Source organism: Crocuta crocuta, unplaced genomic scaffold (genome assembly GCF_008692635.1).
Source record: "Crocuta crocuta isolate KB4526 unplaced genomic scaffold, BGI_CrCroc_1.0 scaffold223, whole genome shotgun sequence".
In the NCBI taxonomy this organism is placed as follows: Eukaryota; Metazoa; Chordata; class Mammalia; order Carnivora; family Hyaenidae; genus Crocuta; species Crocuta crocuta.
This window is the reverse complement of record NW_027529426.1, coordinates 2,841,648-2,868,330: the sequence shown is the minus strand read 5'-3', so window position 1 is coordinate 2,868,330 and position 26,683 is coordinate 2,841,648. Positions and strand designations below refer to the sequence as shown.

Sequence of the window (26,683 nt, the reverse complement as noted above, 5' to 3'; positions counted from 1 at the left end):
TTTCTCATTAACACATAGCAGCTCCGGGCTGACTAGGGTAAAGTCGTGCTAATTGGTTTTTCCCACCCAAACAGCAATGCGTACCCCGCTGTCATCTAAAAATGAGACACTCATCAAACAATCATGACTATATTTTCAGTCGGCCACTCGAACATGTAAGGTGTTGTGCTGTATGTGGTGAGGCATGGCAAAAGGTCAGAGCTCTACCCCTAAGCGTTGAGCTATATTTCACATACTGTGAACTAGAAACGCTGCCCAAAGAGTTTATTATTCAGAAGAAGAAAGAACTAAGAAAAATAGAAATGGCTTAGCGGGGTTAAGTAGGTGGAAAGACAGCAGATTTTCTGGCCTGGCTGCCTCCACACCATATACCCCCATCCAAAGCTCTCTCTCTCGTGGGAATCCTGCCAATTGGAGATTCCTCTAGAATCTTACTAAGCTCTTCTTGGTGGTATTCATCAGTCATGCACACATTAGTATAAATTATGCAAAACTTTCTTCTATCTTAGCTGAGATTTGTTCTTTTCGGTGGAATAGCATTTTGACTGAAGAAGACTGAAGGCAGGTAGATAATTCGGTCTCAGTATTTGGGTGGGAGGTGGGAAGTAATGCAGTGAAAGTATTGGAAAGCCAAACACCAAACAAATGTCTTTTTCTTGGTCAGGAGAAAATACTTCCGTCTTTTCCCACATGCTTGGGATCTAAAAGTCTGGACGACAGTGCAGTCCAGCCCCATTCTAAGGTGCATAGGCTCCTCCATGGGAAGCCTTGGGAGCCCCCCTCTCATTATGGCACAGCTCCCGGAGTAACATGATGGGGGCTTCTAACAGCCCATCACACAGCAGGTGTCTGCTGCCAAGGCTCTGGTGACCCTGGGCATGGCTGAGGATCATGGATTCAGGCAGCAAGCACTGTCTCAAGGTGCTTCTGATACACCCATTCCCCAGACCTCAAAGCACATCAGGCATACTGATTTTCCTGTTTGATATGATTTTTATACGAATTTGGTATTTTTACTGATTACTTTTCCTTTCTGAAGGGATGTCAACTAACATTTCAAAACAGAATCACCTTGTTCAAAGTGAGAACAAATATACAGGCATCCATTCTAAAAGCTCGGGTATAATATTGATTTTCAGATTATAAGTCAAGCAGAATGTGTTATAAAAGGATACTTTGTCAACTTTTAGAGTACAGGGACATCAAACACTTGTGTGTATGTGTAGGGGTCACATTACCCTTCGAAAACATGCTTTCAGAGAGCTCTCTTCTCCTTCTTACATAAGGGTGCATCCAACATTGCGCGCAGGTTTAGGGGTTTCTGGACCCTAGCACCCATCCATGCATCTCTGGGGCTCAGAGATACTGGGTCAGACCCTGCCCTGTAGATACACAGAACTGTTCTCTGCCAGGCCCAGTCCTCGCTGGGATCTGGCCCGGCTAACAGATAGATCGAAGGGTGCATAAGCCATGCCCATACTACCTGCCTTTCTGGGAAAATGCACCTGATAAATAGCATCAGTGTCACGTCCTGCGGAGCTCTGTGGTCTCACCAAGCACATGAGTGTGAGCAAGCCTGCCATTAAGTATTTCCATGCTTTACTCACCTCTCCCCAGATGCCAACTGTATCCCGGATGTCATTTTTGCAGTAAGAGAGTTGCCTGATGCAGTTGTTGACGGCAACGCTGCTTTTACCGGGGGCGAGGTCCTCCTCTGCCATTTCTACCCATCCCAGAGAACGCACAGCAAAACACTGGAAGACAGAGCAGAGAGCACACACTGGTCACGGTCCAGCTCCAGCAGGTTACCCAAATCTCCTGCAAGGTATGCTTAATGTATCTTCAAGTATCATGTCTGGTCATTGAATTTAGCAAACAAATTGTCTACTGTTGGAAAATTGAAGTGTGACTGTTTTTCACTATTAGAAAAATGTAGTCATAAATATCTTCTTGCCTACTTTTCTGTGCGTGTGTGCATGTGTGTGTGTGTGTTCAGGTTGTTCTCTGAAAGTAGACTACTAGAAGTAGAATTACAAGGCTAATTAGTATGAAGGTTTTTACTCCTTTATCTATGATAAGGCATTTTTTTAAATACGAAGAAATGCAACACCTGTGAGATCTGCTACTTGTTAAATACCTAGAAAAAGATAATGGGAGAGAGAAAGAATTAAATACATGTTAGGGACTTGTTTCTAATAATGATGAAGTAAAATGTGTTCTCTAGTACCCAGAAATGAAGGAAAATGGGGGGGAAATGTGCTTTTGTGATAATAGGTTTCGGGTCCTTTTGCATCTGTAATTAACACAAAATCCTGAAAGCTTGCACAGTGGGCAAGTTCCTAGGTACCTTACAGCACAAATTCTTTTAATTGTTTTATCCGTTAGAGATATTTTATTTGAGATCACCCTCCTCATCTTCCTTTTAGAAATTCATTTTTTCAATTGTTCCAACATATAAAAATATTATATGCATATTGGAACAAGTAAAAAAATTCAAAGATGTATGAAAAAGAAATTCATGGGGCACGTGAGGGGTAATCTGGCTACAGATCCGCTTGCTGTCAATGGCCAGGGTGCCAGGCGGCTGGGACAGGGTCCCTCCCAAGCTGCATGGCACTAGAAGCAGCCGCCTTCCCAGCCCAGGTGGGGCAGACGAGGGGCCGCGTTTCTGCGGGACCCCCAGGGCTGGCTCTCAAAGAGCATTCTGTAGAGATCCCAGAGTGAACTTCATGATCAGACCGAAGAGGAGGCAGTTGGCTACATATGAGCACTGAACAGGACTGCCCGACAGCTGAAAAAGCCAGAAACTGCCCACCACCTCCAGAATGCAAACAGCCGGGGTAACCCCCACCCCGGAACGTTCTTTCCCATAACCGCGGCCCTAAAGTAACCTCTAGCTTCATTAGAATACATTCAGAACCCGACCCCCAACTCACAGGGCTTGGCTGCCGGGGCAGTTCCAACAAGGACCACAGGGGGTGCAAAACGCCCCTTCCTCACCGGTGGGAGGAGTCCCTTGGAGTAACTCACTAACCTCCTCCCTGTCGGTTCCAGCAAGGCCCCACGTCGGTTAGGAACACAATGCCACGACAATGGGGTTTTGGGGTGACGGTGGGGTTCGGAGCTGACGGCCAGGAAAGAATTCCCGAGACGTCTTTTGATGTAAAAGTACTGATTTTATTAAAGCATGGGACAGGACCCGTGGGCAGGAAGAGCTGCCCTAGAAGCGTGTGGGGGGAGGTTTTATGGACTGGGAAGGGGGAGATAAAATCAAGAGAGAGTTCCCGAAGGGGCTGTCTTAGGCTGACGACTCAGATCACTGGAGGCCTAGCAACTGTCAGGCTAAAGTTGTTTCCCCCTCTAGCAAAGCATTCACAGTAAGACAGAAGGGAGTTCCTGGGGAAACGTCATACTCTGTATTTGCCTCAGGTATTTGTCAGTGGGATGCGGGTTATAAGGAAATTGAATTTTACCTGCCATTTTCTTCTTGCCTTTGTTCCTCACATCACTATGGAGGGGAGGGTGAGCTGGGACTCCAGAAAACAGTCCATAGGTTTCGGGAGATTAGGCTATTGGTAAGATTGCTGTTCTCCTGTAAGTTACTAAGATATTTGTCAACTGATGGAGACTATCAGTTTAACCATTTGTTTCCTGTCCTTTTCTTTCCTTTGTCCTAGGGTAGCGGAGTGCCTGAGGAATGCCACACATATCTCACGGGGGGTGGGGGTGGGGGAGATGCTATTAGCCTGGACTTGCCCCACGCTCTATCCTCAACAACCTACCCTGGCCTGCTTTCTGATCTTGTCACATCCCACCGGATGTAATGAAAAACTTCGCTTTTCCACCTTTGCCAAATAAATGTGTGGAGGTTTTCCCAAATACCACCAAGCAGTTCTCAGACACCAGATGAGTGTCCTACAATTCAACTCCATCCTAACGCTGCCTGAAGACAGTGCTACAAGACTGTGTCCCCCCCCCGCTTCAGATGCCAGGCAATAGACTGTCCAGGTTACAGACTAGGTTCCAACAACTCACTCCTTGGATTCGATTCATTTGTTAGAGCAGCTCCCAGAATTCAGAAACATTTTACTTACTGGCTTCCACGCCCGCCCAGGCACCCTGTTCTCCCCAATCTCCATGGGTTCACCACCCTTTTGGGTTTGCATGGAGGCTTCATTACTTAGGCAAGAGTGACTAATTCATTGGTCTCTGGTGCCCTGGTGACGGGACTCAGTCTCCACCCTTTCCTTCTCCCCAGGGGTCCGGGGGTGGGACTGAAAGTTCAACACTCTACACACCCAACCAGAAGTTGGCTCTGCTGGTGACTGGCCCCCAGCCTTAGGTGCTTTCCAAAAGTCACATCATCAGCAAAACAAAAGACCCCCAATCACTCTCAACACTGAAGGAAATTCCAAGGGTTTTGGGAGCTGTGAGCGGGGAACCACACGTGAAGACCAAACATAGGAGAAATATATCTCAGCATCCATATATATATTTATCGTATAAATCACATTGTCACACACCTCTAGTGTTCTCCTCCTGCGTCAAAAGAGAAATGGGAACTCTTTTGATTTGGAGAACACTTATATTATCCCAGCCTACTTCAATGCAGAACATAAACACAGCATAGTTGTATCATCTGACACACAAACCAGACATTGTTCAAAAGCCAAAGGTATTAATTCTTTTACTCCTCACATCAAGCCTTTGAGATCAATACTACGTTAACTACCCATTTTATAGGTGAGGAAAGAGAACAAAGTGTCAGGCTGATAAGTGGTGAACCCAGGGTTCAAATCCAGGGAGTCGGACTTCTGGGCTCCCGCTCTTAACCACTCTCTAGCTGAGATTTTGCTGGAGAACAGAGTCAGAGAGGGCTAGGGAACAGTCAGTGACATCAGCACAATTGTGTGTGTATATATATATATGGCCCAGGTCAGGGACAGCCTGGATTAAAACCTCAGCTCTCATTTACTGGTACTGTGATCTTGCCAAGTGATTTACACAATCCCAATGTTCCCCTCCTTTATAAAAATGGAAAGAAGACTCAGTGAACATTTGTTGAATGGAAAGAGCAAATGAATAGAGTGCTACAATAAATCGTAACTGGAGTTCTCAAAGGGGGAAATGAAAGGACAGGATTTGAAGTCAGGGTGACTACATGTTCCAACTGTCCCCACGACACTTCTGGTTTATGTGGGCTGTTCCTGCAAAATCACTGAGTGGCTCCTTTTACTCTCAAAAGGGTCCCAGTTTGGATACTAAATTATTATAGTCGCTCTAGTCAAATTCCAGTGATTCTGCCTCTGACGTGGAAACTGAGGTTTGAAGGAGATACTGTGATATGCCCAAGTGGAAACAGGGTTCAAGGTCGACAGAAGCTGCTATAAACAGACCATCTGGTAGTCCTGGGAGAGGTGAACGGCAAACACCAGTATTACCGTGGAAGGGCCATATGCCCTTAAAACTAAAAGCCAGGAACACAGTTGTCTGCTACAAAATCTTATAGCCTGTAAATACACAAAAGGATTTGTTAACAGTGAATAGGGAATATTGGTGGTTTTTGTCCCTTAAGTTCAAGATTTCAATCTAAACAAGCTTAATGAAACTCAAGGGTATTTTTCTTGGCTAAGAAATGCATATGGTACATGAAGTGTACTGCTTGTCACACTTACTATATTATTACAACGAATTTAAGTAATTTTCCTTGTGCAATCTTGTTTGTTCTAATTTGTTCTAATTCGGTTTCTGATCTATAAAGCTTCACCACGTCCTCCTGGCCCTAAGTGTGAGGAAACAGGGGGAAGGGGAATAACGGAGCCCCACCAGGGAGTGAGCTGGACTTCCTACCGAAGAACCAAGCAGAAAAGAGCAAACTGCGCTGTTGGGTGCTGCCTCCGTGTGGCGAGGAAGGTTTACGACCACCACTGCTTTTCTTTAAGCTCAGAAATAATGATGCTTAGTGCAATCAGCCCTGGGAATAAACATCTGTTTTGAGAAAGAGGGAAGAGCCCAAAATATTCAATCAAGAAAATCAAATATTTAATCAATCTTACTTTTTTAAATGTTTTTATTTATTTCTAGGAGAGAGAGAGAGACACAGTGTGAGCAGGGGAGGGTCAGAGAGAGAGGGAGACACAGACTCTGAAACAGGCTCCAGGCTCCGAGCTGGCAGTCAGCACAGAGCCCGATGCGGGGCTCGAACCCACGAACCGCAAGATCATGCCCTAAGCAAAAGTCGGTCGCTTAACCAACTAAGCCATCCAGGAGCCCCAAATCAATCTTACTTTTAAAATACTTTTTCAAAATTTAAAGGAAAAAAACCCTAACATTTGCTCTTTGATTGATGTTCATTTTTTCAAGATTTTAAAGTAATATCTACACCCAACATGGGGCTTGAATTCACAACCCCACGATCAAGAGCTGTATGCTCCACTGACCAAGCCAGCCCGGCACCCCGATGTTCATTTTTCAGTAGCTCTTTACCAACAGGGCACAAATGAGTAAGGGTTCAGGGAATGGGCAGCGTCATCATATGAATCTGGATTTAAGTCACAACTTTGGGGAAGTCACTTCAGATCTCTAAGTCTCAGTTTCTTCATCTGCAAGATGGGAATAATAACAGTACCTATACTTTATAGCACTGTTGCTGGGTATAAATGAGACAATGCAGATAAAGTACTTAACACAGTGCTTGGAATGCAGCAAGAACTCGATGAATGTTTGTTATATTACTGATGGATTTTAACTCTTTCCTGTGTGTGGGTTTTAAAGATTTCTCTAGTTTAATAGGCTGCAGCCGAGGCCAGCATGTGGAGTGTGCTGTGGATGGTGGTACGTGCAAACACACTGCCCAGAGGGCTTTGCTGAAACACAGAAAACTGGCCCCTGGCCCCACAGTTTCTGATTCGGCAGGTCCTGGTAGGGAATCTGCAAGAGAATCTGCATTTCTTTTTTTTTTTTTTTTTAAATTAAAAATTTTTTAAAAAATGTTTATTTTTGAGAGAGAGAGACACACACACAGAATCTAAAGCAGACTCCAGGCTCTAAGCTGTCAGCACAGAGCCCGACGTGGGGCTCAAACCCATGAACCACGGAATCATGACCTGAACCAAAGTCAGATCTACCTGACCTCACCACCCAGGTGCCCCTCTTTTTTAAATTTACTTATTATTTATTTTGAGGGAGGGAGAGAGAGAGTGTGGGAGGAGCAGAGAGAGAGAGAGAGGGGGAGAGAGAAGAGAGAATCCCAAGTGGGCTCTACACTGTCCATGTAGAGCCTGATGCGGGGCTCAAACTCGCAAAGCATGAGTTGACCTGAGCCGAAGTTGGACGCTTACCCGACTGTACCCCCCACGTGCCCCGAGAATCTGCATTTCTACCAAACTCCCAGGTGATGTTGAGGTTGCAGGTCTGGAGGCCACGCTTTGAGGACCATCGCTATAGACAGAAGGCCCCTTTCCTCACCCAAGGTCATGCTGCCCCTAAGACTGGTCCTGAAGGTAAAATGTGGGTGGAAATCCCAAGACTCCCATTTACTATCCATGGTCCTGGGCAAGTCAGTTAAAATCTCCATGCCTCACTTCACGTGACACTCAAATTCCCGGTCTCCTAACAACCTGTCACATGCTGTGAGGATTAACGGGCAGAGTTTGCTGCCGCCCCGGTTGCTGTTGTCAGTCATCACTGGCATTAGGGAAACAAGAGTCACGGCTGAATGAGAAGGGACACAGCTCTTGGCCTGAGGCTTCCGTCCCTGCCACCGCTTCCCCCCTCCCCACCCCCACACTGGAATCAAGGTGTCATATCGTGGCTGGAAACACACATTCTGTTTCAACTTCATTTTCTCTGAGTAGTATATTAATAGAGACGTACGCCTGGGGAAAACCTCTTCCAAAGAACATGTGTAGAGGGACAGAATACAGTAAAAAGCCTCGGTTTCTATGGCCAGACAGTCCTGGGTTTTCCTACATTCCATCAACGGGTGCTCAGCCTGCATGAATCTAAGCTTTCACGGGTGAAAAATGGTTCCAACGTAGGCTCGCAGAGCATCCAGGAGATCCGAGGAAAGGAAAGTGGCTGGCGCATTGTGGGTCCTCAGTAAATGTTTACTTTCTTCTCTCTGGATCAAGGAGGCCCTCTCATTTAACTCTTTGTTCTCTGGGAGGTGGTCTGTGTTTTCATCCCTCCCCTGAGCTTTAATGAGAATAAGCCAGATAATAACATGATGACAGAGGACGGGGTGGGGGAAACGCTATTCTAGGACCAAGATGGGACAGGGATGGGGGAGGGGAGAGACGAGGGAACCAAAGCTGCCTGAGGATCAGGCCTCACTGCATGGCACCAAGGAACATGGTGCTTCAAGGAGCCCACATCCACAAAGCAGCACCTTCAATGCCCAGATCAAGTTCAGTGCTCTATGACTACTGAGCAGCCATGACAAAGAGGAAAATGATACCAGAATCCGCAGCAACACTACATTAGAATTAAAAGACTAAAGTTCACAGAGAAAAGGCTACAGTTGGATCTAGCACTACACATGCAATCTTAGTTAACGCTCATTTATAGGACTGACTTACCACTGAAGGCTAATTGCCCTGCAGGACAATAACAACTGTGTATTTAAGTCAATAAACATTTATTGAGTGGCTATTAGTTCCTGGAGACACAGAGAAATGAGTCAGACACCGTACCGCTCTCAAGAAGCCTGTAAAGGAGCTGACACAAATGGGAATCTATTACATGGCAATGTGAAATAAGGGGACACAGACATACACACACGTGTTGATTGCTCATAGAAGGGGACTTTTTTAAAACTCAGAGACAGCGGTTTTGGACTGCTTCCTGAAGGATGTGGTATTGAGCCAAGCCTTGTAGGATGCATGGATTCATTCAGTTAACAAACATTTATTGACACTTATTGAAAACATCAATGAACCAAACAGACCAAATTCTCTGCTCTGAGTAGTATTTTAAAAAGTTGGAAGGGTGTATTCATTTGGGCATGATGCCAAAGGTAACAGAGCCTGTTAACATGAGTAAGGTACGCGGTATATAAGGGAGGGGTGTCAGCATGGTGGTGTAGGGCCCAGGTTTTCAGGTCACTGATCTGGGAAAAATCCCAAGTTGTGTGATCTAAGCCAAGTTTCTCAATCTTGGTAAGCGTCAGTTTCCTCCTCTGTTGCACTGAGGACAATGGTATGGGCCTCCCGAGGGTACTGGCATGATTAAATGGAATGGTCTGTGCTAAGTATCTTCACATACTGGTCTGGTCCAAAGGGAATGGTTGAGACAAGGTGGCCACTCTTTTCTCAAGATCTTTGGTTCTTGTCAAATGCGTTGGGATTGGGGAATGCCACCAACAGCCAGCCAGTCAATCCTGTTTTGTTTTTCCAACTAATGATCAAGTGGGACTAAGGATGCACCTCAGTGGTTGGGGATAGAGAGGGACACAGGGCCTGAGGAGGAGCAGGGGAGGTTCCGTATTCTTCAGAAGGGTGGGCTCCATCTCCNCGGGGGGGGGGGGGGGGTGTCTGTGGATGGGCTTTTAAACCTCCTGAAAATATACTCCAAATTATTTGTGTGTTTCCATATTATGGAAAAGCGTCTAAAACTTGCACCAACTTTCCAAAAGCTCTGCAAATATGAAGTGCTTTACAAGAATTCCAAGGGAGTTAGATACCAGAGTACTCAGTCATCACGACGTCAATCAGGACATGCATATTAGGGGGTAGGAAAAGCTTACTGGTTGGCATCAGAGTGCTTTGACAAGTGGAGGAGGAGGAGAATGGTTCAATGGCTCCACGTAAGAAATGACTGGGAACGTAGGGGAGGGCAGAAGTGGGAATGAAAGGAAGTGGGTATATCACCTCTAGGGAAGCACAGCCTCTGAGCGGGTGGCTTGCTAAGAGGACCGAAGTCCAATACCCAGTTTCTGAAACCAGCACCTGTTTTTGATAAGCCCCTGGATTCTCCTTGGTGCTCCAGCAGAAGCGAGCTAGGAAGAGATGGCTGACGTCCAGGGAAAACAAAAAGAGGGGGTGTACCCTCCCCTGGGGACATGCTTGGTAGAGGAAAAGCAACAGGCAAAGGCCTCAGAGTGGAGCGGGGAAGTCAACAGAAGCCCCAGGGCGTGGGCAGAGCTTGGGAAGGACACCGGGACTTCCTCAGGGCAGGAGGCTGGCATCCTTCCCCGGAGCCTGTGAGCAGGGGATTCCGCTGCTGCCCGAGCTCCGCAGAGCTGCTCCGCAGAGTGCTTTCAGATCTGTGCTCTTGGGGCCACGTTCCTGCTACACAGGACTGTGAAGAGGAACCTTTCGTTTGTTTGTTTTTTAGAGAGAGAGAGAAGCAGGGCTCAGTTGGGGCTCAGTGGGGCTAGTGCTCACTGGATGTGGAACTCGAACTCACCAACTGTGAGATCATGACCTGAGCCGAAGTCAGATGCTTACCGACTGAGCACCCAGGTACCCTGAACCTTTTTAAAAAATGTTTATTTATTTAATTTGAGAGGACGGAATCCCAAGCAGGCTCTGTGCTGACAGCCCCACGCAGGGCTCCATCTCACCAACAGTGAGATCATGACCTGAGCCAAAATCAAGAGTTGGACACTTAACACACTGAGCCATCCAGGCACCCCAAAGAACCTTTTGAGTAATCATATTGCCCATATATGAAGTGAGAAAATCTTAAAAAAAATTTTTTTTCCATCTTGGTGGCCAGAATAACAGAGTCATTTAGGGTACCCTCATTACATTTGACATCCTCTGTTCCGGGAGATTTCCCTAAGAGTTAAGAACAGCTCTCCATCCTGTTACTGTCAAATTACTGCACACAATGGAGACAGCATGAGCCTGATTTCTGCCTCGGGGCCAGTCTTCTGAATGTCCAGATTTCACTGAGATATAAGCAGCCAGGAAGCAAAGGGCTGTGACCGCCAATGATGTTCACAGAGACTATTCTCAAAAAAGCACAGGCTTTTCAAGATTCAAAACATCTGCCTTGGACACTGCCTCCGTAATAGGGAAGTCTCTAGTTAGCGGGTGTTTGTGGTTACTACATGGAGGAATGTACATCATTGTCATTATGGACACCGTTTTTTAATACAATTAAGCTTTATTTGCTATTGTTTTTCTTTGAAACACTGAAATGCTCTCCAAGTTCAGCATCCCGGTGGGCTCTGCTGGAGAGGTGCCTGGGGACTCCAGAGTGGAGCCTGACCCACTTCTCCATCCGGCCGAAGGAAGGAATCAGCCTGATTAATTATTCAGCAACCCGGCAGGCAGGCGGGGGGGCCAAGAGAGCATTTCTACACTGACCCCAGTGGGCACTTCTGCTGTTCCTCCCTGACTGTGGATAACATGGTGAGCATTTGGGCNGCTGGAAAGTACACCCTTTGTTAACATCGACGGGGCCTTCTACAAAGAGGACAGTCAAAATAATAGATACCACTCCTAATAACAGATGTCACCTCCGTACTGCTCACAGCGCCGGGCAAGGAGGATGGCTCTGTGATGGACTGCTGTCTACCACAGCCACCTCCGGGCCTGTCTGCATGCTCACTGCTCCCTGCTGGGTTCACAGAGGGTGGCTCCCAGCCTGGGGCCACCTCTGCCACTAGCCAATAATAGGCTCTGTCCCTAGTAAATGTTCTGGAAACATGCAAGGTCAGGGAGCAAGAATAATACTGACAGGGCAGGCACAATTATAGGGAATCGAAGCCAAGTTATTTAACACAATTAGGGGAAGGATGCAAGCAGATAAGGAGAAGAACTCTCAGTTTTCCCTCTTGCACAATGTGCAGCCACATAGCCTCCCCTGATCTAAGGCTTCAGTGATCTCCTTCCTTCCTTCCTTCCTTCCTTCCTTCCTTCCTTCCTTCCTTCCTTCCTTCCTTCCTTCCTTCTTTCATTTATGAGAGAGCGTGTGCACAGGGGAACAGGGGAGAGTTGGAGAGAGGGGGAGACAGAATCTCAAGCAGGATCTGCACTGTCAGTGCGGAGCCTGATGTGGGGCTCCTTCCCGCAAGCCTTGAGATCATGATCTAAGCTGAAACCAAGGATGCTTAACCAACTGAGCCACCCAGCTGCCCCATGATTTTAAATCCTTAAATGAATAGGGGCACTTGGGTGGCTCAGTTGGTCAAGCATCCAATTTCGGCTCAGGTCATGATCTCACATGATCTCATGTGAGATCGAGCCCTGCATTAGGCTCTCTGCTGTCAGTGCAGAGCCTGCTTGGGATCCTCTTCCCCACCCTTCTCAAATACAAATAAATATTTAAAAGCACATTAAATCCTTAAATGAATATATAAGGATTCTTTGCAAGCCCATGTGTCTTTATTTCTCTCCCTGTGCCATTCTCAAGTCAGCTCCTGGCAGCGGGGACTTTTCCTAAACTGCTCCCTCCGCTTTATATATAATACACATTTGCTGACTTGCAACCACACAACATTGAGAAAAGCAGTCAATGTGAGATTTATAGAAACCGAGGTTTCTGCTACACTGAAAAGAATGCACAAGGTGGTCTTGCAGGAGCAGGCAGAGATGTGATTCTCTGTGTACTTTAAATATTTAACTGTCCCTGAGGTTTCCTCATTTCCTCCCCCTCACCCCCGACCCCCTCTCCGGTTAGGACGACAGTCCAGCTGAGCAGAACAGCAGCCTGGGCTCCTTCCCGTCCCCTCGAGTGGCCGGACAGGCCGGGGAGATGGGTCTGAGGCCATGCTGGAGAGTGGGACAGTTTCACTGCTCTGGGTTTGCCTTTTAACTTAAGACACACATTTGTGCAGCACTGAAATCATGACATCCATGTGTTCTGCTTTTCATTTAAGACACAAGATGCGTGTTTTCGTGCAGCAAGGAAATCCTAACATCAATATGTCGTACACATATTTCTAAGTATTTGTTATCATCTTAAAAGCAACATTCTCACTAGTGCTTAGTTGAGGGGAATTCAGAATTGGAATGAAGAGGGAGGGAATTTCCATTTACTGAGCTTCTGCATTAGAGGTACTTTATTAGTTATCCAATTTAATTGCAGATAATTCTTTTTTTAAATGTTTATTTATTTTTTAGACAGAAAGAGGCAGAGCTGGAGGCAGGGGAGGAACAGAGAGAGAGAGAGAGAGAGAGAGAGAGAGAGAGAATTGGAACCAGGCTCCAGGCTCTGAGATGTTAGCACAGAGCCTAACGTGGCACTCAAACCCACGAACTGTGAGATCATGACCTGAGCCGAAGTCGGACGCTTAACTGACTGAACCATCCAGGCGTCCCATAATTTCAGATAATTCTTACAACCAAGTGAAAGAGGTACATCCTCCACCCCCCTGCCGGTCTGAAAAGAGAAAACACACTTCTAAAGAGACTCTGGCTAGTTCAAGGCTTCATAAAACATTTTTAAAACTGTGACTTGGGGTACTGTGGTAGTCATACTTAACCCTAACGTTTGTGATTGTGGTAAGGAGGAGGCTGGAGTGGGGAAGCCCAAGGTGGCAGATGCAGTCTCTCTCTCTCTCGGTCTCTCTCTCTCTCTCTCTCGGTCTCTCTCTCTCTCTCGGTCTCTCTCTCTCTCTCGGTCTCTCTCTCTCTCTCTCTCTCACACACACACACCCCGATTAGGAGTGTGTGTGTGTACATTATATACTGAGTAGATAAACTCATTTCTCCTCTGTTTCTCCTTTGCTACTGACAGAACACTTTGGTCTGACATTTCTGGTCACCAAATACGTGGGCCTTTTTTTTCTCACACCAAGCAATTCTCTGTAATACCACTGGGTGCCCTATAATCTAGCCCAATCCTGACACTATATACCCGAGATAGCATTGGATCCCAGAGGTTAAGCGCTCAGTCCCATAAGGCTGCCCCCCTCCACCTCAGATGCCAAAGGCAAGTCCAGGGTGTCACTTGGTGCTTCCGACCGACTGGCCCTATCTTTGGGTTTGATTACTTTGCTAAAGCGGCTCACAGAACTCAGGAAACCCATTTCCTTCCTAGATTACTGGTTCTTCATAAAAGCACAGGGCTCAGGACCAGCCAGCTGGGACTGCTGCATAGCGCGAGGTGTGGGGAAGGCAGCGAGCTTCCAAGCCCTCTCTGACCACACGACTCCCTGCCTGCCACACACTCACCAGCCTGAAAGCTAAAGCCCCGTGCTTTGGGGATTAAAAAAATTTTTTTTAATGTTTATTTCTAAGAGAGAGAGACAGAACATGAGCAGGGGAGGGGCAGAGAGAGACGGAGACACAGAATCTGAAGCAAGCTCCAGGCTCTGGGCTGTCAGCACAGAATCCGACTTGGGGCTCGAATCTGTGGACTGTGAGATCATGACTGAACCTAAGCTGGATGCTTACCTGACTGAGCCACCCAGGCACCCCACTTTGGGGATTTTTATGGAAGCTTCATCACATAGGCACAATCTATCATTAATTCCATTGCTATTCCTCCCCTCCCCCTCGCTGGAGAATGGGGAGTTAGGGCTGAAAGTCCAAGCTTTTAATTATGGCTTAGTCTTTCTGAGACCAGCTCCCCATCTAGGAGCCCAACAAGAGTCACTTCTTTAGAGCAAAGGACACTGCTGTCAGCCAGGAAATTCCAATGGGTTTAGGAACTCTGTTTCAAGAACCAGGATCAAGCACCAAACAGTAGAACAAAAGATGCCCTAGTGCTCTTTTTATGTGGGAGATCCTGAGGGTTTTAGGAGCTCTGTGCCAGGTGCCAGAGGCAGATGCTGTGTACTTTCTTTGACATATTTAACAAACTTACTCCATATGATAACACACGAGAACGATGTTACTATAATTTCTATTTTACAGCTGAGGAAACTGAGGCACAGGGTGGCCATTACGGACTGAACTGTGTCCTCTTCTGAATTCATATGTTGAAGCCCTAACCCCCCAACGTGGCTGTATTTGGAGACAGGGCTCCAAAGAGGTGATTCAGGCTAAAGGAGGTCATGAGAGTGGACCTAACAGGACTGATGTCCTATAAGAAGAGGAGGAGACACCAGGGATGTGCGCCCAGAGGGAAAAGGCCACCTGAGGCCCCAGCAGGAAGATGCCATCTGCAAGCCAAGGAGAGAAGCCGCGGGAGAGACCAAACCTACCCACACCCGGCCCTTAGACTTCCAGCCTGCAGAACGGGGACGAAAATGTCTGCTGTGTAAACCACCCAGTCTGTGGTATCCTGTAAGGGCAGCCCGAGTCGGCTACTGCAGAGGTGGATAAACTTCAGACGACCAGCTAGCACGTGGTGGGGCTGCCACTCAGACCCAGCTTTGTGGACTGAGTAACCGCTGTCACCATGCCATGCTGCCTCTTAGGGGCAATAGTGACCCTGGTTTTCCTGAAGGAGGGAGAGCGGCACAGGCATACCTCATGCCACACTGAGGGACCCCAGAGGGACCCTCACCCCTTACCCAACACACAGTGCGTGCGTCTTAAGCACACAACAGCTAGACCACACAGACAGCAGAGGTCAGGAGGACCTGCCCCCATTCTGAAGAGGCACCAGAGAATTCAAGGCCAGAGGTACACTGAGGAGAAGGAAATACCCTCCGGATAGGGAATGAGTGCTTCGAAGTTCCCAGAGTACTTACTGCTTCCGGCTGGCCCTGAGACTTCTCAGAGGCATCAGAGAGCCGCCACCACGGGCACTAACTAGCCCTAAGGTGGTCCTGGTGCCCTTGCACAGACTGTCCACTGGAGGGCGCCATCTTCCCTCGGTCCTTCCTTCCCTCTCCCTTCCTCCCCACCTTCCCCACCCCCACAACTGCAGGAAACAAATCACTGGAGGTAAGGAGTCTCCATGGAGGCAAAGGAAATACAACTGCAATCAACTGCCTGACGCCCGGGCCGATCCCTCTGGGCCACAGCTCTGCTGCAGTGTGGGAAGGCCTAGGGAGGTAGGCCAGGGAACAACCTGTGTGAGAGGCCACAGGGCAGCCTTGTGTGGGCTGAGGCCTCTGGGTATCCTCAGCCAGAGTCCAGCTCTTTCTCCCCATGAAAGGCTCATCTGCAGTTAAAGAAAGGCCAGTGTTTCGTGGCAATATGATACTGGTCCACTGTGACTCTTATTAATCTGCAGGGTAGGGGTGAATTGAAACCACATTATGAGCATTTACATGCATTTAAAAATAAACCCCAGAATGTCAATTTATTAATTTACAGAGAGAAATGTAAGTCTAACGGGATGCTCTGGGTGGCTAACAAGAGGATTCATTCTCTGGAGGAAATCTAGTCTGGTGTTTAATCACCTGCTTCCTGCTACGTGATGAGCAAAGATGCGAGCAGAGGAGCCTGCTTCAACGTCTTAATGGCCAGGATCTTCAGAGGTTCACTGCTGGTGTCACAGACAGGCCCCCCCCGCCCCTCCCCCGGGGGTTATGACTTTGTTTGTAAATAGTTCACAGTCTTAGTCATTTCCTGCCCAGGAACCAGGCTGGCAGTATGAGGCCTATTTTTATCAATGAAAAAGTTGAGCAGAGGTGGGTTCAAATAAGAGACTTAGCCTAATGTTTCCAGAACGTCAGAGAACAAGTGATGTGCACGTGTATACTTAAACATCAGCCCACAGGTAGATCACATTAGACGTCTTCTCATATAATCACCATTGTCCTTCTAGCAGTGTCTGTTTATCAAGTGCTTACTCTGCACTATTTTACACATGAAGTTGAGTCTAGACTTGTGGACAAGCATGAAGGAGAGTCTATAGGTCACTTTCTAAACGCTTTACAACATACAGAACGACATGTGCTCACAGACCTGCAAGACTGAAGCCACTTTCTTGTTTTACAGGTGAGAAACTGAGGTTTGGAGAGCTTCGCTGAATTGCTCAAGGTCACATATTAAATAAGTACCTGCTAGAATCTGATCTAAGGCTCAGTCCTCGAGGTGGATTATTCTCTTCATTTTCCAGAAGAGGAAACCAGTTCAGTGAAGTTCAGCAAAGCGATGGAGCTGAGCACCGATGGATCCTAAGCTTTGTCACTGTTCTTTGTTCTACATTAACTGTTCTATAAATAGGAATGTTCCTTGAGACCAGGCCTGCTCTGTGGGCCTCTGAACAGCCACTATCCAAAAGAGGGCCTGGCACACAATGATGTGCTGAACAAATGTTTGTCAAGTGAGGGCACTCAAGCGGGAGACCGACTTAGGTAACGTGGCAAGAGTGGATCAGATCTGATTGGGAATCCTGGGCCACTATCTCTGGTTGGGGCCGTGGCAAGTTAATTGTCCACAGGTTTTGCATCCTCAGAGGGATAACTCCACCCTTGCAGGTGTTGGTGGGGGATGTGTGCTGAGCCCTGGCAGAGAGGCTGACACAGCCATTTTTATTAGAGCAAAATGTATATGGCTGGGATTCTGGAGCCAGAGCCCTCGGGTTTGAATCCTGGCTCCACATTTAATTGCTGAGTGATGCAGGGCAAGGTACTGGCCTGCCCTGTGGCTCAGCTTTATTTCTTCCTCTTTTTAAATTTATTTATTTTGAGAGAGTGAGAGAGACAGCACAAGTTGGAGAGGGGCAGAGGGAGAGGGAGAATCCCAAGCAGGCTCTACACCATCAGCGCAGAGTCTGCCATCAGCGCAGAGTCTGACATAGGGCTAGAACTCACAAATCATGAGATCATGACCTGAGCTGAAGTCGGACACCTAACCGACTGGGCCACCCAGGCTCCTGTGTGACTCAGCTTTCTTTNATCATGACCTAAGCGAAAGTCGGACGCTTAACCGACTAAGCCACCCAGGCGCCCCGTGACTCAGCTTTCTAATCTGTAAAATAGAGACAATGGTTGTACTTATGTCCTAAGGAACACTGGGAGCAATAAAATGGTAACATACATCTAATGTGCTTAGAACAGTACAGGGTAAGCTCTCAGCATGTTAGTTATCATTGTGATATGCTCTAAATTATCATCACATCCTGATCTAAGCCATGCCTAGTGACATAAAAGTCATATAAAAACATGCATTTAGCATATTTTTGCTAAAATGCTTGCTCTCAGCAATGTACCATGTACATCGGTACCATGGCTCCATGATAAGAAAAAAGGGCCAGTCCTTCCAGAGGACGAATCCCTGCCCAGTGCCCCATCCAATCTGGCTTATTAAGAGCTTCATCCTCACTAGTTGGAAGGGCCTGGACTCAGGTTTGCAGACTGGAGCCAACATTCAAGGGCCTTGCGGCACGGGGACCGAGGAACAACCTGAACGCCCACTGTGTTTGCTGCCCTTCGATCTGGGCTCCGGCGGGTTCCTGATCCACACACCGGGCGCCCGGCTGGACCCAGCGTCCTGTCCTAGAGCTGAGCCCCTGCACAAAGGTCTGTGTTAATTTCCCCTAAACGACTCATTGTCATAATGTCCCCTTGTCCAAGCCCTGACTTTGAGCTCAAGAGCACTTGAGATGCTTATATGACAGGGACCCACTCCTTACCTGGGGCCCTCTGGATGTGGAGCAGGCCCGCTGAGCCTCGGACCGTTCCCGCACACATTCAACGAGCAACAGTGGGTGAGTGTAGAACTCAATGTTTTGTTTAAATGTTCAAGAATCCAAAGGCTTCTACAAAAGACTGTTTTTTATATGATGTGAAATAGTCACTCTCATGAAGGATGGAAGGACTGGGGGCAAGAAGGACTCCTTAAACCTGACAGCTGACATGTCCATCGAGGGCACCTGTCAAATCCTCCCCCCTCCCGCCAAACATCCAATCACGACCCACTTAGATGGTTCCAATGTGCTGCAGCCCAAGGCCCAGGACAACTCAGAGTGACCACAAAGCTCCTCCAAGAATTGTGATCTCACAATAACCACAGAAACTTCCCCGGTGGGACAGTGAACGTGTTACACAAAAGGGAACCTTTGCTGGAGACATTCGGATGCCAACAGAAGCGGAGCTTGTGGCAGTAAACACCAGATTCACAGCCCACACTCCCAGAGCCTGTGGAAGAGCCCGTGCAAGTCCAGGCCAAGGAGCTAGGCTGGCAGAATCCCGCTTCTATTCCTGCTGATCAGCAGCAGATGTCTGCACTACTGGGAAACCACTCTTACTCCCTGAAAGTGTGAATGGTATTTTAATTTCCCCCTACAGGAGTCTTGGAAAAGACTGGGAGGCAAATTCTATGATCCACATGGCCGATTTACACTATAGATTATATTTCTGCTGCTGCAAAGTTGAGAAATGTTATTTGCAGAGTAAGCACACAGCAAAACCATAATGAATACCCGAGTTCTGCGCATAAAGTAGGCCACTTTATTTTGCTAGGGAAAGCAAGATGGCCATGTGAGCTCTGGAGGAGATGCTGATCCAAAGAAAGGAGCAGAGAGAGCCTGGTGTCAGGAGACAGGCTGTTCTCTCCAGCTGGGGGCTGGGGACCTGGGGCTCATCAGAGCTGGGACACTGGGGAGGTGGGGAAGGTATATGTACAATCTCAACTAGTAACGAGTCTACTTGCAATATGGCAAATGCAAAACTCAAACAAACAGAGCACCCTTCTTAACAACAGTTAGCCAAAAGCATGGTCTCCAGGCACTGTCTGAGGCAATTCAGAACCGACCTGACCCCCAACTCTCAAACGTGCCCGTGGCTGACCTCACCAAGATTGCCACTCGGTCTTGAACAAAGGCCTTCCTCAGAAAAGTTCAGGTGCAAATACAGTCCATCCTCACTATTAGTAGATTCCCTATTAGCAAATTCACCTACTCACTGAACTTCATCTGGAACCCCCAAATTGGTTTTCGCTGTGGTTCTGTGGTCACTCGGACATGTGAAACAGCAGCAGAATGCTGGGGTTGCTCGATGTGCACGTTTCCAGCTGAAGCTGAAGAAGGCAAAGCTCTGCCTTCTTGTTTTCAGCTCTCGTTCTGTAAACAAGTGTGCTTTTGGTGGTTACACAGCGCCTCGTGTTTTGCATTTTTGTGCTTTTTGTTGGTGATTCTGCTGGTTAAAGTGGCCCCAAATCAAAGTGCTAAAGTGCTATCCAGGGTTCCAAAGCACAAGAAGGCTGAGAGGTGCCTTACGGAGAAAACAGGTGTTAAATTAAATGAGCTCCACTAGGCATGAGTTATGGCATTGTTGGCGTGCGCTCAGTGTGAGTGAGTCACCATGATATATTAAATAAGGTGTCTTTAAACAGAAACACATAAAACGAGGTTGTGTACTGATAGGCTGATGAAAATGTTATGACCAGAGGCTCCCAGGAACCTAGCTGTGTATTTCCCTTAGGAGCAAAACTTCAGTATTTGCTAATTTAGCGTTGGCAGCTAAATTTATTTTATAGGACCTTCAAGAACCACCACAAAGAATGGCCATCAACTATACCTGCTCTTCATCCCAGAGTGAGGATGGAGGTGCCTGGGGTAGTGCAAAGGGCTTAATTCCTCTTAAGCTTTCTGGATCTTTTGTGCAGGGTGAGGGCAGGATTAACAAACATGAAACCATGGGTTACTGTCCTGGTGCTGCCAGTAGCTGTGACCTTCAGGATGTCCCCTGATCATCTAGGCTTCACTTTTCTCATTGAACAAATAAGAGAGGAGAAGGGGGCACCGAGAAGGGACAAGGGCTTGGGGCTGAAAGGTCCCTCAGGACATTTGCAGTGTGAAATATTTTTCGCACATCTCCGCTAGCTCCTGCCCCCAAGGCTCACTCGCTGGCCTCCAGGCCGACCCCGCCTCCGCCAGGCACATGCTCACCTCCGGCTTCGCCCCTCAATGCCCGGTGCCCTCCTTTGCATGGCACTTGATGTCTCCCTTCTCAGGAGGCCTTCCCCGACTTTGTAAAACTGCAACCCCCCAGCATGATCTAGCTCTCCCTTCCCGACTCAATTTTCCTCTAGAGCAAGTATTTTTCGCCTTAACGTGATTCTATTCCACTTCTGTGTTTTGCAGTTTATCTGCCTCCTCACACTGGAAGGCAAGTTATGTAAAGGCAGGGAGTTTAGTTGACAATATCCCTACCCCTAAGCATGGAACCTGACTACTGTAAGAGGTCATGACATAGTGCATATACATAAAGTCGGCTTTGGGCAGCACCTGATGCCTGGTGACAGTTGGCTATCGTTATTCTCATTGTTGGGACTGACTGCAATTTTGTTGTTGGTTTATAAAAAAGGTTTTGTTGCGCTACTCACCAAGAAATGATAAGCGTGCACTTTTTACAAAGCAAGATGAACAAACTTACTGAGCTCATAAAGTACAAAAACCTACAAAGGCCTTAATTATAAGCACCGCGGTGATCAGCCCCAAAGAGAACATTTACAACGTTTTAGTTCTCGAAGCTGACTCCTAGAAGTCTGCTAAGTACTCACAGGGGGAAAGCATTTAACCACGGCACAGAGAGCCAGAACACAAAGGCTCTGGGGACCCTGGGACCCAAGCACCTCATTTCGCAGATGAGTAAACCCACGTCCTGAGAGCATCACCGACTAACAAGAATGAGCGTCTGCCTTGCAGGGAGAGGAGCAGGCCTGGAAGGTCTGTCTTTAAGAGGACCCTGAGAGGGGTGCCTGGGTGGCTTAGTTGGTTAAGTGTCCGACTTTCGCTTAGGTCATGATCTCGTGGTTTGTGGGTTCGAGCCCCGCGTTGGGCTCTGTGCTAACTGAAGGCTCAGAGCCTGGAGCCTGTTTCAGTCTGTGACTCCCTCTCTCTGACCCTCCCCTGCTCATGCTCTCTCTCTCTCTCTCCTAGAAATAAATAAAACATTAAAAAAAAAAAAAGAGGACCCTGAGATACCCGGCACATACAGAGACAGTCCCTGGTCAACTGGCACTGATGTAAATGCGAAGATGAATATGAATGGGAGCTCTTCCAAGACATGTACGGCAACTCAAGAAGAAGAGTTTTAAGTTGTTGTTTTAAAGAATTTGCTTTAAATTAGATATATTGCATTCTTAGGGCATGAATGATGTACACAGAGCTGAGATATTAAAAAGGAGGGCATTCACAGCAATAGAATAAAGGCTAACAATGGAATCTTAGAGACGACAAAGAATCTGAGGAATAGGCACGTCTTAGACTCTGTCTGACCAAAGAGATCCCTTGTGGCTGCTTCTCACAAGCAGGCACAACGCAGGTGCTGCCATTAGCAAGCCTGTTTAGGAAATAAATGCCATGTGGGGCGCCCAGGTGGCTCAGTTGGTTTAAGCATCCGACTTCAGCTCAGGTTATGATCTTGCAGTTCCTGAGTTCAAGCCCCACATCAGGCTCCCTGCTGTCAGTGTGGAGCCTGCTNCACCGGCACCCCCCCCCCACTCGCATGTGCACTCTCTTCTCTCTCAGATATAAACATTCAGAAATAAAGGTATATCTTTTAAAAAAAACAACAACAAAGAAATGCCACGTTACCAAGGTAATGACTTCCCACTTTGATCTTCACATGGAGATTGGCAGCTCTCAGCTCATATGAGCTGAGCTGTGCCTTCCCAATGCAAGATGTGTTTCTATTTGACTGGAAACATCTTTGGCCCGTTCAGACTTATCCAGGCAATATACCTGTGTCTCAAGTATAATCATGTTTTAACTTATGTGTGTGCAGGCACAAGGAAAGATGGATGGGAGGAGCCATAAGAATGCTCAGGGCTTCCAGAAACTGAAAACTGTCACAGCAAGTGTGACTGTGACCAACTTGGTGATTGTACGAAATAACCAAGGAGGTCAGGGACCCAGAGAGTGTCGCAAAGCAGGGTCTTCCCAAAAATCCAGGAGGAGATATGACTCTTCAGATTGGCTCCTGTCCCAAAGCCCTGAGATGGTAATGAGGCATAAGAGAGTAAGCAGTTTGTGAGGTAAGCCTTGGCAGAGCTGGGGTGCAGAGAGGGGAGGCCTACGAGAAAAACGCGGTGGGAAGGGTCAGAAGAAGGGAGCGAGCACTTAGTATTCTGACTTTTGCAGTGCCCTCGACAAGACAGGGCTCCCAGACAAGGACCAGGTCAGCTGGGGGACACCTGGGCTTCTATCCCCAGAACGTAGCTGGGGTGGGTCTAATGATTTGGGCCCCAGATGCTGGTTCAGGTTCAAGGAGAAGCCTCATTCCCAAACTCCTCTCTTCTTTTCCTAAACTCCTGTGGTAGAGAGTCAATAGCTCATCTCAAAATGCTCTATTCTTTGAATTAATTCCAGCTCCCCAATTAGCCTCTAAGCCTTGTTTTCAGAGTTGAACTCAAAGCTTTTCTTGTCCTCTTTGCTTGATCGATGAGGCCCATAAAAAGAAAGTGACTTGCCCAAGGTCGCCCAGCCTGTGAAAGGAAGGTTATAGATGAGCGGGAGATGGGTGCATCTCCTGATTCTCAACACAGTGTCCCTTCCACTGTCCCCTGCAAGTTCCTCTAAGAGCCACTTGAGGTCAGAGAACCACTGAGGTTTTTTTGGTTTAATATCCTATGATGCCTAGGTCAGTGTCAAGCGTATCATTCCGCACTTAATATCTGCTAATTTTTTCTTCTGGGAAAATGCAGTGTATCCAGAGAAAAATCAGCAAAACTAATCAAAGAATTAATCTAATCTAATCAAAGAATCTAATCTAAAGAACAGCAGAGGGAGTCCGCATTAATTTTCACAGAGTAATCTTGAAGTACATGAATGAGTGTGGGGAAAATGCCAACCCAAAACTGTCCTCCTTCCACACAGTGTCTTGAGCAAGAGGTAGGGGTTTTGGAATTGCACGGATAATTTGGACAGCAGTAATACTGAACTTCAGGAAAAAGATACTAAAATAAGGAATCAACTACCAAAAGGGGTGCCCCATCTCTGGGCAAAGCTTTAAAAATGGTAGGATGAGTTTACATTCCCTGACAGTGCATCGGAGCGCTGACCACACCATCATCCAAAGGGCTTTGGGAAGAGCCTTTGCAGCGTGAGGAGAGAATGATAGGTCACACCTGAGTCCATACGGGAGCAAACAAAATGTTCTGAAGTCTTCAGAAGATCTTCACACGTGAACAATGTGGGATGCCCCAGGGCTGGCCAGGCCACATTATCCTGATTCTACAAAACTTATGCTAGCATCAGAGAAGACCAGTGTCAGCCCTGCTAACGTGCAGGGACTCAGCGCCGCCTGACAACAGCTCACCTCTGCAGACTTTCCGTCCTTCAGAGCGAGAGGCCCTCAAAGCCTCCAGAGGAATGGGAAGGCGTTCTGCATTTAATGGAACGCCAACATATGCCATGGGCCACTGGGAAGCTTTTCTGCTTCCCATGTCAATTTTTGCCCTCTGTGTTAACTTTTTAAGAATTAAAAAAAAAAAAAAGATTTTGGAGACAAAATGCTTTACAGATGCTAGGTTATTTATCTCTGCGATGGGAGGAGTGCTTTAATGCTGTTCAAGGCAGTGGGCCAGACTCCGCCGCGGACCTCCACTTGGCCGTCCTTGTAAGGCCGGGAGTCCCTGCGAGGGTGGGGGGGCGAGGGGCAGGCGAGGAAGGAGCAAGCAAAGCACTCACGGGTCCCTGCAATAGGGGTGCAGCTTTGAAGTCAACGGGTACTTGCACAGAGTGTGGAGTAAGGTGTGCTTTTTTTTTGTTTTGTTTTTTTAGCTGGCATAAAACCCCTGCTGTTTAAAGCCTAAATCTTTTCAACCAGGACTCTGGAGGCTAAGCCCAGACTAGGCTTTCACCAGGGACACCAGGAAAGGAAGACTTTTGTGATTGGACTCAGGGGCTTTGTTCCCATTCCTAGGAATTCTGAACCGATGAACGTTTTACCATAAATGTGCTCTAACAGAAAGCAAAAGGGATGAGCAATTCGTTCTACGTAAGGTGAAAAATCACAACACACAGAGAACGCAACCAATCAAAAAACTGTTTCAAGGCTCGTTTTGCTATAAAGTGAGGCACCAGACAACCCCACTGACATAGAGGAGATCCTTTACACATAGCATCACTGTCTTCTTTCTGGAAATTGGATTTAAACTCTTCACATAACTTACATAAGCTGGTACCAAATGCATTTCCATTAGCAGCCACTGTGTTACCAGACATTTTCCATTTTACCTCTTTCCTAAGGCCTAGAAGACAAATTTACACTGCTGTGTGAAGCAATGACACACTGTAAAAGCTCCAGTTGTAACCATGGTCCCCGAGCTCAGGGTTTAGAGAGAGAGGGTGGTTACTTTAGACCGAGCGTGCCTGGGACTGGACTCTAGCTGCTTCATCCACACAGCAGCCCCGTCAGTCGCTCACCATGACTGACAGGTCTGCTGGGGGCTACCATATCAGAACTAATTTTTAAAGAAATTGTTGGAAGACCACTGATCACACTTTATGTTTAGCTAGAGCTGCGGAGTTATCCAAGCATTGCTGTAAATTCTTCTTTGGTCCTCACAGTAACACTGTGAGGTTCCCGGAAAAGGTATTAGGATCATCCCATTCTACAGATGAGAAAAGCGAAGCCCAGAGAGGTCAAGTGACCTATTCAAAGTTGCACAGCTCACCAGCAACAGAACTGGAGCTAGAGCTCAGGTATTAACAGCTCCTCCTCTGTCACCTTTCTACTTGGAGCATGGCCCTGCATTAGGAACAAAGATGCTGGCTGGTTTTTCTTCTTTTGTCATTCACTGGAAGTCAATCGCCTGGGATCACCATGAATGAGCACTCAAGCAAACAAAAACAAAACCAAAGCGCGTGCAAAACCCCAAATTGTAGATTTCCTCTCGGTCTCTGACACAGTGGCACATCTTTAGGTAAACTTGAGCTGGTGGTTCAGAATCCCCCCAGCGATCACATAGGAAATCAGTGCAACAAACCGGTCACGTGTGCAGGGCCGTGGCAAGTCCCACATTACATGACAGGGAAGAGTCTGAAGCGTGAGCTCGGAAGTGAGGCGGCCTGGTTGCGAACCTCAGCTCTGCCATTTGCCAGCTGTGGCACCGTGGGCAGGTCACCTACAATTCTGTCCCACAGCTTCAACTAAAAATAGGAGAGACCAAAGAACACACCTCCCAGGGCTGATAAGAACAGAACTGGGGTGGCACTATGTGGGTGCTCTTTGCTGCCAATTACAGAGGTGTAGATAAGCCTGCAAGACAGAAAACTGAGCTTGCTGATAATGGCCCGAAAACCACCTTGATGTATCTGTGCCTCGTACATACTAAATGCTCAGTGGACATTAGCTATCGTCATTGTTTTGTTATCAGAAAGAATATGGGCTTTAGAGTCTGCCTCCGTCAGGTTCAAATTTTAGTTTTCCTACACATGAGATTTGTAGTTTTAGGAAAATGACTTAGATTCTGTAAATCTCAATTTCCTCATCTGTAAAATGGACTAATATCACCTTTCTCGCAGGGCTGTTCAGAGAATCAGATGACCTACAGCATGTAATGCGCCCAACAGGTGCCTGGCCCACGGAATGAATGAGTAATGCGAGTTTCCTTCTCCACCCACCCTTTACTGTTCCCAAGTGATGTCGGTCTACCCTTGACGTCCATTCACGCTGTTGTTTCTGGATCTCAGCTAAAACATGGCAGATGTGTAACTGAATACAGAATATCTGAAGTCAGAAAGATGAACTTCATACGGCATTTTATGTTACTTACTGAGTGACACTGGTCTACAGCATTAGTGTAGAGGGAAAACACTAAGCAGGGTCTATAACCAAGTTCTAGGTCACTACAGATCTCATCTGAATTCACAGCTCTAAAAAAAAAAAATCATGGCTCTCGTGGGAAGGACTTTTTGAGAAATCATATACTCGTGGCTC

At 47.2% G+C, this 26,683-nt stretch overlaps 1 protein-coding gene across 8 annotated transcripts in view; it reads right to left on the bottom strand.

Annotated features, from left to right (window-relative positions):
* Nucleotides 1–26,683, bottom strand: part of APBB2 (amyloid beta precursor protein binding family B member 2) — a 375,901-nt gene that overhangs the window by 70,585 nt on the left and 278,633 nt on the right. For all 8 annotated transcript variants that reach the window (XM_077758890.1, XM_077758894.1, XM_077758895.1 and 5 more), the window contains one exon: nt 1,608–1,754. In XM_077758890.1, the coding sequence (XP_077615016.1) occupies nt 1,608–1,754 (147 nt within the window). The remainder of the gene's footprint in view (nt 1–1,607; nt 1,755–26,683) is intronic.